Here is a 14,901-nt window from a genome sequence, read left to right on the forward strand (position 1 = left end):
CACCCCGCCGGCAAAATTAATACATTGAAGTCCTAACCCCCAGTGCCTCAGAATGTGGCAGTATCTGGAGATAATTACCTCTTAACGCCTTTAAGAGGAAGTTATAAAGGGTGGGCCCTAATCCAATATGACTGGAGTCCTCCTAAGAAGAGATTAGGACAGACACGCACGGAGGGACGACCACGTGAAGACACAGCAAGAAGACGGCCGCCTACGAGCCCAGGAGAGAGGCCTCAGAGGAAACCAACCCTGACGACACCTTGATCCAGTACTTCCAAACTCCCAAACTGGGAGAAAATGAGTTTCTGTTGTTTGAGCCCCTCAGTCTAGGGTACTTTGTTCTGGCCGCGTGAGCAAACTCGTGTCACTGGAATCAGAGACTCGGGGTCTTGGGCCTCAGCTCAGGGCCAGGTGGGAAGGCAGAGCTGGTGAGGCCAGAGAGCTCTCTGGACAAGCTCAGGCCCCGGGCTGGCCCCCAGAGGCCCTTCTCCCTCCCCAGCCCAAGGGGGACCCACCTAGCACTGAGGACGCAGCCCGGAGGGGGATCTGGCCCTGGACACCTTGCTGTCCCCAAGCATCCAGGGGCCGAAGCAGTGGACACAGGTCGATGGGGACGAAGCACGGGTCCTTGCCGTCCTCCCACGCCAGCAGCGCCCCGGCAGCGGGCTGGGACGGCACGGGGCCGGGGGCAGGGGCGGGTGGCGGTAGATTCATGGGATTATGCTGGAAACAGGCCACATTTCCGCTGCCCTTGGCAACGCCTCTGCATGTTACACAGCCCACCAAGTATGAGCTGCACACACGGTGCGCAGGCCAAGTCCCCGCAGTGCACACACGGCTGAAAATACTCCAAATACACATTGGAACTGTGACCTCAGGCAGACCCACTCGGCCCCCTCGGGGAGCACGCAGGGCTCGGCTGCCACCTCTGATCCCTGCTGCCTGGGAGCCAGGAATGACCGGGGTCTCCTGGGGGCCTGTGGCACCGCCCAACTGGGGTTGCAGGGGGCACTTGGTGCAGCGGCCGTGGACCCATGGTCCCCGAGGGTGTGCCCCTTACACCCACACGACGCTCACTCCAGGCCAACGACCCTCAGTCCTAAGTCCCCATCCCTGCACCGCTGTCCTAAACTGGCCTCACAGGGAGGATCCCCCATCCCTCATTCAGAAACGAGGCAGATGAGACGACCCTCAGAAAGACAAACGGTGAGATCAGACCATATCAGACCGAGCGGTAAGAGGCGTGCCGAGACCCCCCACAGGAAGAGGGAGGGTCCCAGCACAAAGCCCCCGGGGCCAGACTCTGAAGCGCAGACGAGGGACTGGCCGGGAGGGGAGGCTGCCCCCGCCTGCTGGTGCCGGGGCCCCGCACTCAGGATGAACATCCCCGTCTCAGGTCCACACCTACATGCCTGCCCACCCTCCCTCTGAGCCCTGCGCACCCAAACACTGAGAGCTCAGGATGGAGCGGGCGCCCAAGGAAAGCAAGGGGCGCGCGCAGCCTCCAGAGAGCGAGAGGAGTCAGCCCCTGGACCCCACGGGCCAGGCTGGGTCCCTGGGCTGCCAGTTTCTGTAGGAAAACCTTCCTGCAGCGGGCCCCGGGGCTCCGGCGAAGCTGCAGACAGCCCCGAGCAGCTGCCCCCCTCAGCAAGTCCGGGGCTCACGGGAAGGCCTCCTGTGCCAGGAGCCCTCCTCGGCCACCAGGGCAGGGCCGTGAGGACTGATCTCCCCTGCTCGCCCTCCAGCCAGCCTCCTGGCTACTAGGGGCACGCACCTCTCCAACCCTAGGCAGAGGCCTGGCCCTCGAGGGCGAGCCGTGACTCCAAGGGGGAGAGGGGGGGACAGAGGGCCAGGCCCCGGGGGCCAGCGAGAACGGCCTGTGCCCACACCGGGCTGGTCCTGGCCACGGGGCGGGGGGCGGGGAGGCAGGCCGCAGGCCTCAGCCAGCCCGGGGGGTCCTCTCAGCCCCATTCGTGGCTCAGCCCGAGGCCCCCGTGTGTCCTTCCGTAGGCGCAGACCTCTGGCCATCCTTCCCGGGGTGCCTCAACCTGCACTGAGTCCCAGCGCCGGCAGAGGCAAGCTGAGAAGTGGGGCGCTCCAGGGCCCAAAGGGGGCCACGCGGCCCCATGGCAGCCCCCTCCTCAGTCCAGAGCCCCTGTCCTTTCAAATCCTCCCTCCCTCCCCACCTCCGGCCCAGGAGACCGAGAGTCTGTCAGCTCTGGGCCCTTCGACGACCTGGCGTTGCCACCACCTTGGACAGTGTGTGACAGGCGGCGGCACTGGGCTGACTGAGGCCCACGCCCGCTTGCAGGTCTCGGGGACGTCCTGCCGGGATCAGAGATCCTGGCCAGCCAGGTTCTAGGCCAGCTGCTAGGGCAGCGAGGAGTACACAGTTAGTGCACATCCACGGGGCGCAGCCCGAGACGATGAGCTGCTGGGTGGGGCCTGGGGCCGTGGCCGAGGCTCAGACCCCGGGGGGATGGGGGGACGGCGTGAGGGGGGCGCCCGTCTCCTCTCCCCTCCAGCTTGGGACACCTCTGCATGGAGGCTTCCTGCCTCCTGGAGGTCTCCCAGATTTATGGGCTGCTCGGCGTGGGTCCCCGGGGGCTTCCCAGCAGCTGCCCCTCCCAAGGAGGCTTGGGTGGTCAGCCGTACCTTCCTGTTGGGCCCGTGCAGCCAGGGAAAGCTTGTCGCCCATCTGCCTCTGAGACAGCAGCCAGGACGAAGTGGGGGAGGACACTAGCCCCACAGAAACCATTAAAACCACGCGGCCCCATAAATCTCCCGGCACGGAAAGCGTGTCATGAGTTGCAGCTGCTTTCGTGAAGTGCAGCTCTGACCACATGTTTCCCAGCTCCCTGTGAAGGTCAGAAACGGGCGAGCAGGGCCAAGCCTTGTTCGCGGGGACGCTAACCTGTGGCGGGGGCACGGCAGCCCCGCCCGGTGGAGGGCTGGAGGCGTGCTGTGGTCAGACCCCCCCCCCAGTCGGAGTCCTCAGGAACCCCGGGGCTGCCCCGCCCACCAAGGCCCCACCCTCAGACCTTAAGTGCGGACACCCAGCTCGGGGCTGGTGAAGGCTCCCCCTTTCCCTCCTCAGCCTAAGCAGCAATGGTATGCCCCTCTCTCTAAGACCACCAGCAACAGAGGCGGCCTCAGCTTCCCCTGCTTCCCCTGCTGGGTCCCAGTGCTTGGGCTCTGTTCTGGGGAGGGGAGGGGGTGAGGTGCCTGGGACTGATGCCGGGGGCTCCCTGGAGAGGGGGCCCTCAGGAGAGCTGGGAATCAGAGAGCCGGGCTCCGGGGAGGCTACTGGCCCTCTGCCCTAGGAGATGGTCCTGGTCTGACCCTGCCAACACCCCCGGCCCCCAGGCGAGATGCGCTCAGGAGACTGGCTGCCCGGCTTTGCGAGAGGCTCAGGCAGGAGAGTGGAGCTGGGCCCTGCCCTGCCCCAGCGGGGTGCTCTCCTCGTGGAGGCAGGTCTCCCCTGCAGTCAGCCCGAGGGAGAACGCCCCGGGTGCCCCCTCCCAGCCAGAAGCAACCGAAACGGCCCAGGCAACTCCTGATCCGGTGCATGTGCCTACACCCATCATGGGCACGGCCCCAGCTGTCACAGTGCCACCCCGGAGAACGGCTGAGGCTCCCTGCCCTCCCCCGTGGGCCTCACACGCCTCAAGAGATGCCCCACCTCCCACACCTGCCCCCCATGCCGCACACGCACGCGCACACGCACACACACACAGCAACGGTGGGGCTGGGGAAGTCCCCCAGGTCGGTTCCCACCATCAGTGGAGTTCGGCCTCTGGAGGAGGACAGGCAAGAGAGTCAGCCTCCCCACCGTGGCCTCAGCCCAGACCCCGCGCCTCCAGGCCTCACATCCTGGCTGCAAGTTCGTACCCACTCCTCAGCGGGGCCCCCACGCAACGGTTCTGCCACAGCCGTCGGCAGCAAACCCTCTACACAGAGCAGCCCCTCCTCCCGCGCTGGGCCGGCACCCAGGACACCGTGCGTGGAGCCCTGTCCTGGAGGGCGGGCGTCCAGCAGCAACTTTGGTCCCCTTGCACCCTCTGAACACGGCACTCGCTCAGCTCCAAAGAGTCAAACCACCCTCAAGGGATGGAAGCTGCTTCCCCAAGAACACCCAGAGAGGGGGCCTCAGGCCCGGAAACAGGGGCCAAAGCAGGATCCTAACCAGAGCCCTGCTGGCGGAGGCGCCCACTCCGGGGGTGACCCTGCGCGAGCCTCTGAAAAGCTGTTCTGACCTCAGGCCAGGCCTGCCTCCCGCAGGTAGCCCAGGCTGCTCAGAGGCGGGGGAACTCTCGGGGCGTCCCCACCTCCTGTCAGCCTGAGCCTCACACAAGCAGGTGAAGCGGCAGGTGTGGGAAGACCCCAGGAATAGCGACGGTACTGGAGTCCTCGTGCCAAAGGCTCTAACCCCGGGGAAGTAGGGTGTCAAGACCCCCGAGATCCATCCCACTGGGGAAAGGTGCCCATCCGAGCCCCACGTGAGTGGGAGAAGTGCTCTGTGATCCTGGAGACAGGTGGCTGGTGAGCGGGGACAAGACAAGTGTTGCCTGTCTGTAGGGGAAGGCGGCCCGTGTCCCCGGGCACCTTGGACAGATCCCCGCCTTCCCCCCACCCCCGACTTCGAGCCTCGGTGTCCCAGTCTGTGAGATGGGAGAAGACACCTTCCATCAGACAGCCTTCCCTACCCACACCTCCTTTCTAAAAACAGGATGTTCAGAGAAGAGGATGCTCCGGGGAGGGGAACAGACAGGGCCCCAGCAGGTCCCTCTGGAGCCTGGCACCCTGCAGCTGCTGGGGCGGCAGAGGTTGGAGGCCCAGGCTCTGGGCTCCCATCTGTGTCTCCACACAGATGGGGAGAGCTGTGGCCCGTCATCCCCTTCGCGCGGCAGGAGGCCCCGATGGGTGCAGCGCCTTGCGGGCTCAGGGGCCTCTGTCGAGCTGTCACTGGGGCCCACTGGCCCTCGCTGCCAAACCTGGTGGTCACCCGCATTCTGCGACCTCAGGCTGCCTCATGCTGACCTAGCTCCACATCTGGCCTCCATATGGGGCTGGCACTCTGAGGGGGGAGGTCACATCTGGCTGGGGAAATCGGAGGATCCCCAGGGGGCTGGTGACCCTCGGGGAAGGGTCAGTGAGCCCCTGAAACGCCATGCCACGTGCTGCCAGCTGGGCTGCGTCCCGCTCCCCGGAGCTGGGGACAGTGCTGGGGCAGCTGGCCCCTCCCAGCCATCACCACCAGCTGCCTCCCGGCCCCTGCTAACTGCCCTGAGGGGGACAGCCCCCAGGGTGCCCCTCTACCATCTGCCCACCCCCAGGCCCTGATGTCACGGCCCGCTGCAGACACGGGAGCCGGGCCCCCAGGACGGGGTTTATAACCGGGCCCGTGTTCCCTACTCGAAGGGACTGATCCTGACCAGGAATAGCTACTGACCCCAAGGTCGAGAAAAGGAAGGGCAGGGGGTGTCAAGAGGGGGAGAGGCCACCGTTTGCCTAGAGGCCCCGTGTCCCTGTCCAGGCCTGAGCTGTGAGGCTCTCCCCATCACCCCCGCTCACCTCATCCCGGCCTGAGCAGCCAGACGAGAGCCCACAAGGGCCGTGCCCACCGCCTACACCTGCTCCACGCGAATCCGCGGTCACTCCGCCACCAGCATCGTCTCCACTGCCGGCTCGGCCTCCCCAGCCTCCATCACGGACCCGCCCGTGACCTCCCTCCACCGCACGGGCTGAGCCCGCGGCTGAATGGCCACGCCCACCCCGCCACTGTGCCCGACGTCTCGTCTCCGACAGCCCCGCTTGCCCGACGCTCACCCCAACACCGCGGTAACCACGCCTGCTCATCCCCACGGAGACGTCTTTGCAGCTTCTCAGGAGCCAAGAGTCAAGGGTCCCGTGGGGGAACCAGTCCATGAGCCTTCGAAGGGGGGCTGCACCCGCTCTGCTGCCCAAGGCTCAGCGCCCTGGCACGGGGGGCAGGCTGGGAGCACAAGGGCCTCAGGCCTCGGAGGCCCCGGTCTGGGAGTGTTCTTTACCTCGTTGAGTCTCAGCATCCCAACGGCAGGAGTGAAAAGCCCTCCCTCACAGGCGTTTCTGAGGATTCGCTAAGGGTGAGAATGAAGGCTGTGAGGTGCCCACCCGGGGCCTGCAGGGCAGGGACAGACACCGGCCTGGCAAGGCCTCTTCTCTGGGGTTTCCACTGACCCAGGAGGTACAGGGTTCTCAGGGGCGGGGATCCGCTTAGGTCCCCAGGCCCACCTCTGCCGGGGCCCCCAAGAAAGCACACACGTGCACGCATGTGCACACGCACAACCTCATGAACCCAGCTCCTCCCCACAGATGCCAACAGAACTTCCGCTTCGAGCTGTATCCTCAGAAACCATCCTTGAGGGATCGCGGGAGGAATGCTCGAGACAAACCATCTTATGAAAAGCATTCTGATTTTCCATCTGCTGGTGCCAAAATGTCGTTCAACAAAAGGGGTGACTAATAAACATTTCTGGGAACGAATCCTTTTTCCAAGAACTGGCAAAAATGAGATGATCTCACCTTTCAGAAAGCGAGCTGTCTGTCTCCTCCCGCCTCCCCCCACCGCCCCACTTCTGCATCCCAGGGAGGAAGAAGAGACGGGTGGCAGTCCCCGTGTGCCAACGTGAGCGGGACTGGCTCTCGGTGGCCTCAGAGTGGCTCCTGCACGCGGACGAGAGCCCGGCTGCCGAGGCCCACAGCAGCGTCTCGCCCAGCCTCCCTGGCCTCCAGCCCTGCACCCAGCACCTCCACACTCCCTCTTCTCCCGTTTCCCCAGCCTGCTCCTCCCTCTGTGCTCAGACACTTTGCTCCCTCTGCCTGGGAGCCCTGCTTTGCCCCGTGAGCACTGGCTACCTGCGCTCCCTCCTCCAGGAAGCCCTCCCTCTACACCCTCCCTGGAGGAGGGACCAGGCCCCACTCTCGTCCCACCCCAGGCCGGACCCTGGCCACACGTCTCCCGTCCATGCTGTCATTTGTGTGCGCATCTCCCCTCTGATTCTGGAAACTCCTGGAGGGCCGAGCCTGTGTCTCCTCCGTCTCTGTAAGCCCAGCACCCGGGACGGGAGGGGGCACGCAGCCGGCGCCTAATGAGTGCCCGAGGAGGGACTGGCTGAGGTGGGGACGCGTGTGAGGGGGCAGGACCTCCTGGGACGTGTGTGCGGTGCCCACGCAGAGGGGCCACGGGAGCCGAGGGGAGGTCGCGCGAACACCAGGAGGTGAGTGGGGACCAGACAGTGGAGCCTCCCGAGGAGCACAGGGACCAGCGAAGAGGAAGCGGGGGGAGGGAGGCTGAGGGGCAGGGGCAGGCCAGCCCCTCTTCCACGCGGGCCAGGGGTTAGAAAGTCTACTCCCCACACCAGCCGAGGGGTGTCTCGGCCTGAAGTCACTGCCAGGCCTCGGCCAAGTGTGCACCATCCCCACGGTAAACGCCCCGGGGACGGCGTCACTCTGTACACACCCACCGAGGTTCTGGAGCCCCGGGCTTCTGGGTAGACGCGCCGTGGAGCCCGCGACTCCAGGAGGGACGCACGCGCTCTGCCTGCGTGGGCGCCGCCGAGCGGATGCGGGCTTCGTGGATACGCTCACGCGTGCACGCTCAGGCACGCACACACACATGCACACACCTACGCATGCCTGCTGGGAGCATTTACGCCAAGGAAGGGCCCCTCTAGGCTAGGTTTTCCTGGAAAGTCGGCAGGAAATGCTAACACGCTAGGAAACAACAAACACCGTCTTCCATGTGCAACTGCCCCGCCCCGAGCCTTCCCACGGGCGCTTCCTCAGCATCTGCAAGGTGAGCCGGATTCCCCTAGAGGGCAACAGAGGACTGAGGTGGGCCCAGGAGAGGGGGGCCGTCAACGACAGCACCACCACGGACCCCTGCCCCTTGGAGATGGCCCGGTGAGGCCACCATCCTTGCCACGTCTAGAAGGACGTCGTGTCCCCTTGATCTCACCACCACGGCACAGATCAGGAAACAGGCCCAGCCTGGTCCAAAGTCACAGAGCAAGTGTGGAATCTGCCCCCGGATTCTGGGGCCAGTGCCCCATTCCCTACAGATGGGACTGGAACAGCTACCCTTCCCTGTCCCGGGGTCTCCCCAGAGCAGAGAGACAAGGCGGCTCGGCCCCGAGGCCTCCCCCCACCTACTGGGCCCTGTCTCACCAGGAACACGGGCAGGACCAGCAGACCCCAAGCCAGCCGGGGTGATTCCTTGCCCCCTGCCCCCCACGGCCTCCCGCCCACTGGCCACCGCCCGGCTCAGCGGAGCCCCAGACCCAGGTCCTCCCGCTGTACAACACCAAGACTCCTGAGCTGGCCTCAGAGGAGGAAAGGGGCCCGGGGCCTGCTCTCCACTACCCCCTCCCCGACCAGGTTCTAATTAGCAGCTTCTAGAATGTCCAAGTGCCCTGGCTGTAAAGTGAAGGAAATGTGTTTCCTAATTGGCTCCCTGCCGGGGTGTCAGTCAGAGAGCAGGGATTATGCGGCCCCTGCAGCCTCCCTCCCGGCCTTCCTGGGCCCGCCGGCTCCCTTCGCCATCCTCGCTCACCTGCCCCAGGTCTGCTCGGGCGTGGAAGGCACACCTCCACTCACATCTCATCCAGGGGCCCAGCAGGATGCGAGGAAGATTCTCCACAAGGTCCGTGGACCCCGGTGGGAGACCTGGCCTCCGGCCTCAGAGCAAGGCCTGCGGCTGCTGCCGGGCTGAGCCCCCGATGCCCCCTGCCCAGCCCCTGTGGGTGCCACTCACTCCTTCCTCCACAAGCCTCTCCCTGCCTGCCCCCACCCTGCTGGGGTCTGCCAAGCCCTGCGCGGAAGGCCCTGTGATCCCCTTCCTGGCATCTCTTTGTCCTGTCTTCTGCCTGAACACGCAGGCCTAGTTGCTGAGCTGGGGTGGGCTGCTCCCCAACTCTGAGGCAACCCCGAGAGCATCACAGACCGTGCTAGGGACCAGAACGCGCCTCCGAGAGCCTCTGGGGGATGGGCGGGGGCAATGGGCCGGGGGTCAGTGATGAGGACATCAAAGCTCCGGACCCTGTCGGCGCCCTGCGGGGGCACCCCGCTTCTCCCCTGCACCTGCTCTCCTCAAATCTCGCCCCGCAGCAGAAACGTGGACGCCTGGGCGGTGTGCTGGTAGCAGCGCGGGGCCAGGAGCTGGGGGGGAAGGTGGCGTGAAGCCGCCATGAAGTCTGGGAAGGTGGGCATGCCGGGCTGCTTCTCAGCCCTCTTGGTTTTGGGACACGTGGGGCCCTGGGGATAAACGTGATGGGGGAGGGGCGGCCAGGGAGGCCGGGCCTCTGCTGGGCAAGTCACCTCAGCCAGCTGGGCCAGGGGCCGTACCTAGGACACCAGCTTCCCTCGGATAATCCAGGATGGAGTCAGGCAGCAGAGGACAAGAGGAGGCCAGAGGCCGAGCCCCCTGCGCCACCGCCCTTGTTCCCTGGGGGGCCCATAGCGGGGGCAGGGCTCAGGGGGGCCCCTCTGGGAATATAACAAGAGGGGGCAAGGCCCCCTCCTGCAGAAAGAGGAACCTGCCTGCTGCTGGGGGTGGGAGGAGACAGGAGAGCTCGGAGGGGGCCGAAGTGTCCCCCACAACCTCAGGGGTAGGGGAGGCAGAATTCAACGGAGGAAAACAAGTCAGAGAGCGCAAAATGAGTCCCACGGAACCAGGAGGCAGACGGCGCCATTGGGTAACTGTAAACAAAGGTCCTACCTTCCCTTTCTTCACGGGAAGAGCAGAACGGGGGTAGGGGGAGCTGCAGGCAACACCTCACACGAGGTCTGCGCGGCGCCCCTCCTCCCAGGCCCCTTCCCCAGCGTCTGCAGAGAGGATGCTTCAAGACCCAATTCAAACCACCCTCCCCCCAGGCGGCCCACCTGTTCCTTCCGCACCCCCCCCACCCCCACCCCAGCTCTGCGGGGGAAGGGAGCAGCGGTGGCAGAGTGACAGGCCCAGGGCTCTCCTGTCACCCTGGCTCTCTGGGCCTGGACAGCCTCGATGGGCCCCCAGCCCTAAGCCTGGGACACCGCACGACCCTTGGGTCCTCCCACCTTTGTCCCACCCGAGTCCCACCTCCCGTCCCTGGCAGACGCCGAGGGTCCCAGGCCATGAGCATGGACCACACAAGCCTAATCCAATGCCACCTGGGGCCTCTGGGGGCTGCTGTCACCCTGGGTCAGAGACAACACTTCCTTTATCTTTACACCAGCTCGACGTTTGCTTTCAAAATCAAAGTTGGTTTTCCCGTGAAAGTCAGGAGTTTCTGCACCGCCTTGGGATGCAAGCACTTAAAAGAGGCTTTTTAGGAATTCATCATGGACCCAGAGGGCTCCGGGACGGGATGCCCACAGCCTGGCCGCTTCGGAACTGACACGCCAAACCCACCGGCCGCTCCGACCCCATCCTGAGGGGAGTGCAGCTGGATCGCGATGTCTGGCCAGCCCAGGCCCCCAGCGGGCTGGACACTCTCAGGGCCCAGAAACCACAAAGCCAGATCCTCACCGCGCGGTGCAGGGCTGGCGACGCGGATTCAGAGAAGGGGTGCAGGGGTCCCCACCCCCAGTGCCAGGGTGGACAGCGCCCGGGGAGACGGGGGAACGGACTGGACACCCTCTTCCCAGGAAGGGAGCCTGAGGCCTCCGGTGACAGGGACTCTCTGCAGCCCCCCAGCTCCCGGCTGAAAAGGGCCCTCAGGGATCGCGGGGCTGTGTTCACACGTCACAGTCACCAGCGAGCCGCCTTAAATGCAGATTCTCGACCCAGCTCCACCTGGTGGAGTCAACCCTCGGAAGGAGCGGGCTTCTGCAATCGGCATCTTAAACACACCACGGAAGCGCCCTCCCTTTCTCCAATGCCCGGAGGACCTCTCTTCGAGCTACAGAGCCTCAGGCTGAACGCCCATGAGTACGGACGAGGGCACCGAAGACCAGAGAGGTAAAGTGACTGGCCTACAGCCACACGGCCCCTCAGCGGCAGAGAGAAGCCTGGGAATCCCAGGCCTGTCAGGCCCCACTGGCCAGGATGCCTCCCTGCAGGGCCAGGGGGAGAACCCTGCCCACACGCCTATGACCCCTCACACCACCTGCCGCCAAGGGGGAAGAGCTGGGACGTTCCTGGGCGTGGGACCCATCCCACTCGGCTCCCGTCGGGTCCCAGGGACTCTGTGAGCAACACCCACGCAGGGCCACCTGCGCCCCAACCCCAGCCCCTCGCTGGTCACGTGGTGCTCTCCCCTCCCCCTCCCCCTCCCCAGACAAGGGGCTCTCACTCACCATAGTCCTTCTTGCAGTATTTTTTCATGTTAATCTTCAGCTTCCCTTTGGAGGCCTTGCAGTACGAATCACAGTCTGCAGGGGAGGGGAGAGCACAGACAAAACCTAATTAGGCGGGCGAAGAATAGGCTGCCAGGCCGGGTGGGAGGCCACCTCCCTAAATACCCAGTGGCCTGTGATACCCAAGGGGCCAGGCCGCGCGGGCGGCCATTCAGGGCGTCCTGGCCTCGAGAGGCGCTGGGACAAAGGGCCCCCGCCTGACCACCCCCGCCGGCCCCCCGGCCTCCGTGAGGGACTCTGGGGGCTCCCGTATTGTGCCACCCAGGGCTTTGGAGCGCCACACAAATTCCCCCTGTTCTTAAGATGCACCCGGAGCCTGATTAAAGCCAATAGAGGCCTCATTGTCACCCCGCACCCCGGGTCTGTGTCAGGCGCTGGCTTCCGTGGCGAGCAGCCTCTGGTTGGGGTCAGGCCCCAACAAAAGAGGTCACAGAGGAAATTAGCAGCCCATGAAGCATTAGAAAACCCCTTTGGTGTCCACTCTACTGGAGTGTGCAAATAAAATGCCCCACGAAGAAGAGTTCAGTTCTAATGGGCCCTACTGCTGAGAGGCAAGGCCGCCGGGCCCGCGTCTGCCGGGTATCAGTTCGGGGACGTCCCAGTGCGAGCCGGGCAGGATATGTGACGCCCTGGGGCCTGCCTCCCCTGGGGGTGGCCTCTGTCGGCCCAGCAGATGCAAACCTCCAGCACCGGTCCCCCCAGGCCGCCTCCCTGCCAGCTCTTCCTTCTCTTCAGATAAGGTGATGCAATTGCTTTGCCATATCTGCGTTCACACGTCAGCTTTTGGCATGACAGCCAGCCCACGACAGAGGCCCCATAAATCACTGCAGCCCGCCCTGCACCACCACTCAACATGCTGGCTCCCACTGAATTCTCACAACCGTTCTTTGATCTGCGGGCATTATTCCCATTCTACAGACTAGGAAACGGAGGCCGCCTGCCCAGTGCACCCCAGACAGCTAGCAAGTGGCGAGGCTGGGCCTTGCACTCGAGTCTGAGATGCCAAGATCACTGTACTCGTGGTTATGCTACGCTGAGTCTCGGTAAACACCGATGGGTTCTCCCTCGATAAGCACGAGGCGTTCAGCTCAGAGCTGGGGACGCACAACGCCTGGCATTCCAGCAACTCCCAGACTGCCGGCACGGAGAAGCGGCCAGGCCAGCCCCGGGGCTGCGGAGGACGCGCGCGCACACACAGACACACACACACACAGACACACACACACACACACGCACGCACACACACACACACGTACACGTACACGTGACTGCTCCAGGAGCAGGGGCCAGCCCCCCATCCTGCAAAGGGGAAAACCAAGGCCAGGGTGGGGGTGAGGAGTGGTCAGTGTGGGAGTACAGGACAAGGCCAGGGCAGGGGGCCGCCTGTCCCCCCAAACCATCACTCAGATCTGCAGGGAATATTCAGAGATCACCCCAGAGTCAGCCTCTGGACCATGGGAGGCGGCTGCCTCCTTCAAGGTCCTAATTAAAGCTGAGACAGCTCCATCCTGTCGCCCTGGGAGCCGCAGGCCTGGCAGCCCTCTGCTGCCCCCCGAGCCAGCTTCCTGGGGCACCCCACTAGGAACCAGTCACCGGAAGTGGGGAAGAACAGCCCCCCGTCCTGCCCCCAGGGGTCAGAGGCCTTGGACCTCTCCCCCCCACACCCGGATGCCCTGTCTGGAGGCAATGGAGTCCTCAGTACCAGCCCCTCCTGCCAGCTGGTGGCTTACTGGAGTCAGGACCTCGTGGAAGGCAGGGGCTGGGGCATCCAGGGAGAGCGGCCTGTATTCCACTGGGGCCAAGCCCGGGGGGTCGACACATGAGGTGACAGTGAGTGGAGTGGCCCAAACCCACAGGCAGGGGCACCGCCCCCCGCTCCCCTGCCCCGCATGGCACTGCACACTTCACTGCTGGGAACGGCCGCTCTCGGCCACATCTCTGCCATCCCAGGGGCAGATGGCGCTCACGGCAAAGCCACTACGGGGGCTGAACGCAGGCCGTACCTAAGTCCTGGCGTCCCCCAGCAAGCTGGCGGGGATCCCTGCCTGCTGTCTTCCACTCGGGACAGAACTAGAATGCCAGTGGTGCCGGTGACGTCACTGCAGGGACGGCCTTGAACTCACTCTCATCGCTTTCTCATTATTTTTCCTTTTGGCCCTCGTCAGTACTTGCATTCCAGTCAATCACCTGCCCTGTCTCCTCTGTAGTATGGAGACTCAGCCCTGGAGAGAGCCTCCAGGCAGCCCTGTAAGCAAGGCACCGTGATTCCCATCCTCAGACAGGACAGCAGAGCTGACAAAGGTGCCAGGGTGCCAGGCCCAAGTGCACTGTGGGCTGGAGGGGAGACGGCCCCTGGGAGGACCGGGCCCTGCACCTCCAGCCCTCCCTTCCCTCTCCATCACTCCGTCCTATTCAGAGCCAAGTATCCACCTGGGCCAGAAACCATCCTCGAATGCGTGGCATCCGTCACTGCCCGGTTAGATCCAGCTCCAGACCCCATGTGACAATCACAGTTGCCCCCATGAATACCAAGTCTGCCCCTCAATAACGAGAGCCACTCACAGGGCACTAGAGAGGCACGTGGCACCGCTCTCACCCCTGCCTGTGCTCCTGACGGCCTGGCTCCCAACCCAGGCTTCTGGAATGACCCAGAAGCATTCTGATTTCACTGGTTTAGGGGGCAGCCTGCGTGTCCAGATGTTTAAAGCTCCCCAGCTGAGTCTAATGTGCAACCAGGCTCAGAACCACTGTCTGAGCCAACTGTAGTCGTAGGAGGTGGAGACAGTCTCTGCACCCAAGACTCGTATGGAGGACCCCGGCTGGCAGAGGAAAGGCTCAGAGGGGTGACTGCTGACTCAAACTGGGGTCACAGGGCAACCTCCAGCCGCTCGTCCTTGCGGGAAATGGTACCAGCCTCGACATGTACACATCTACAGCTGTATTCGGTTTGTTGTTTATTTTTTATGTGGGTCTTACGTCTTTCCTTTCTGTCAGCCAGCAATTCTCATCAGGTCAGTGTGCTTGTTGTAAACTGTCCCCTCTCCCTTCCAATTTGCTGATTCTGATTTAGCTGTGAGCTAGGAAAACAGAAAGACTAAGGTTATTCGAACTGTAGGTAAAGCATGGGTCAACAGGCCTGGAATGAGAGACTGAACTGCTCCTTCAGAGCACGGACACCATGGCAGCTCTCTGGCTGCGTGCTGACTCTTTGGGTGTATTCCAGAGAACTGAGGTCACTGGACAAGAGGTCCCTGGATAAGGAAAGTGTTCCTGAATTTTCATCTGTCATCAAACACACACACAGCTACGGAGGCTGCCTCCAGATGGACCAAACGCAGCTTTAAAATGCATCTCTGACTCCTTCAGAATGGCATCTACTTGCAGCTACCCACGTTTCCTCTCCTTGTTTTGTTCCAAAATAGCTATACAGACAATGAAAAAAAAAAAAAAGAAAATTCACACTAATGCCAAAAACTAAACTGACAGATGACCCAACGCTGGAATCTGGGAGCAAAATCTCTATTA

The 14,901-nt window shown here is 63.7% G+C and overlaps 1 protein-coding gene across 2 annotated transcripts in view; it reads right to left on the minus strand.

Moving 5' to 3' along the window:
- The window catches only part of NTN1 (netrin 1), a 183,062-nt gene that overhangs the window by 2,467 nt on the left and 165,694 nt on the right, over positions 1 to 14,901 (minus strand). For both annotated transcript variants that reach the window (XM_079903748.1, XM_079903747.1), the window contains one exon: positions 11,317 to 11,391. In XM_079903748.1, coding sequence (XP_079759874.1) covers positions 11,317 to 11,391 — 75 coding nt within the window. The remainder of the gene's footprint in view (positions 1 to 11,316; positions 11,392 to 14,901) is intronic.

Source organism: Stenella coeruleoalba (assembly GCF_951394435.1).
Source record: "Stenella coeruleoalba genome assembly, chromosome: 19".
Lineage (NCBI taxonomy): Eukaryota > Metazoa > Chordata > Mammalia > Artiodactyla > Delphinidae > Stenella > Stenella coeruleoalba.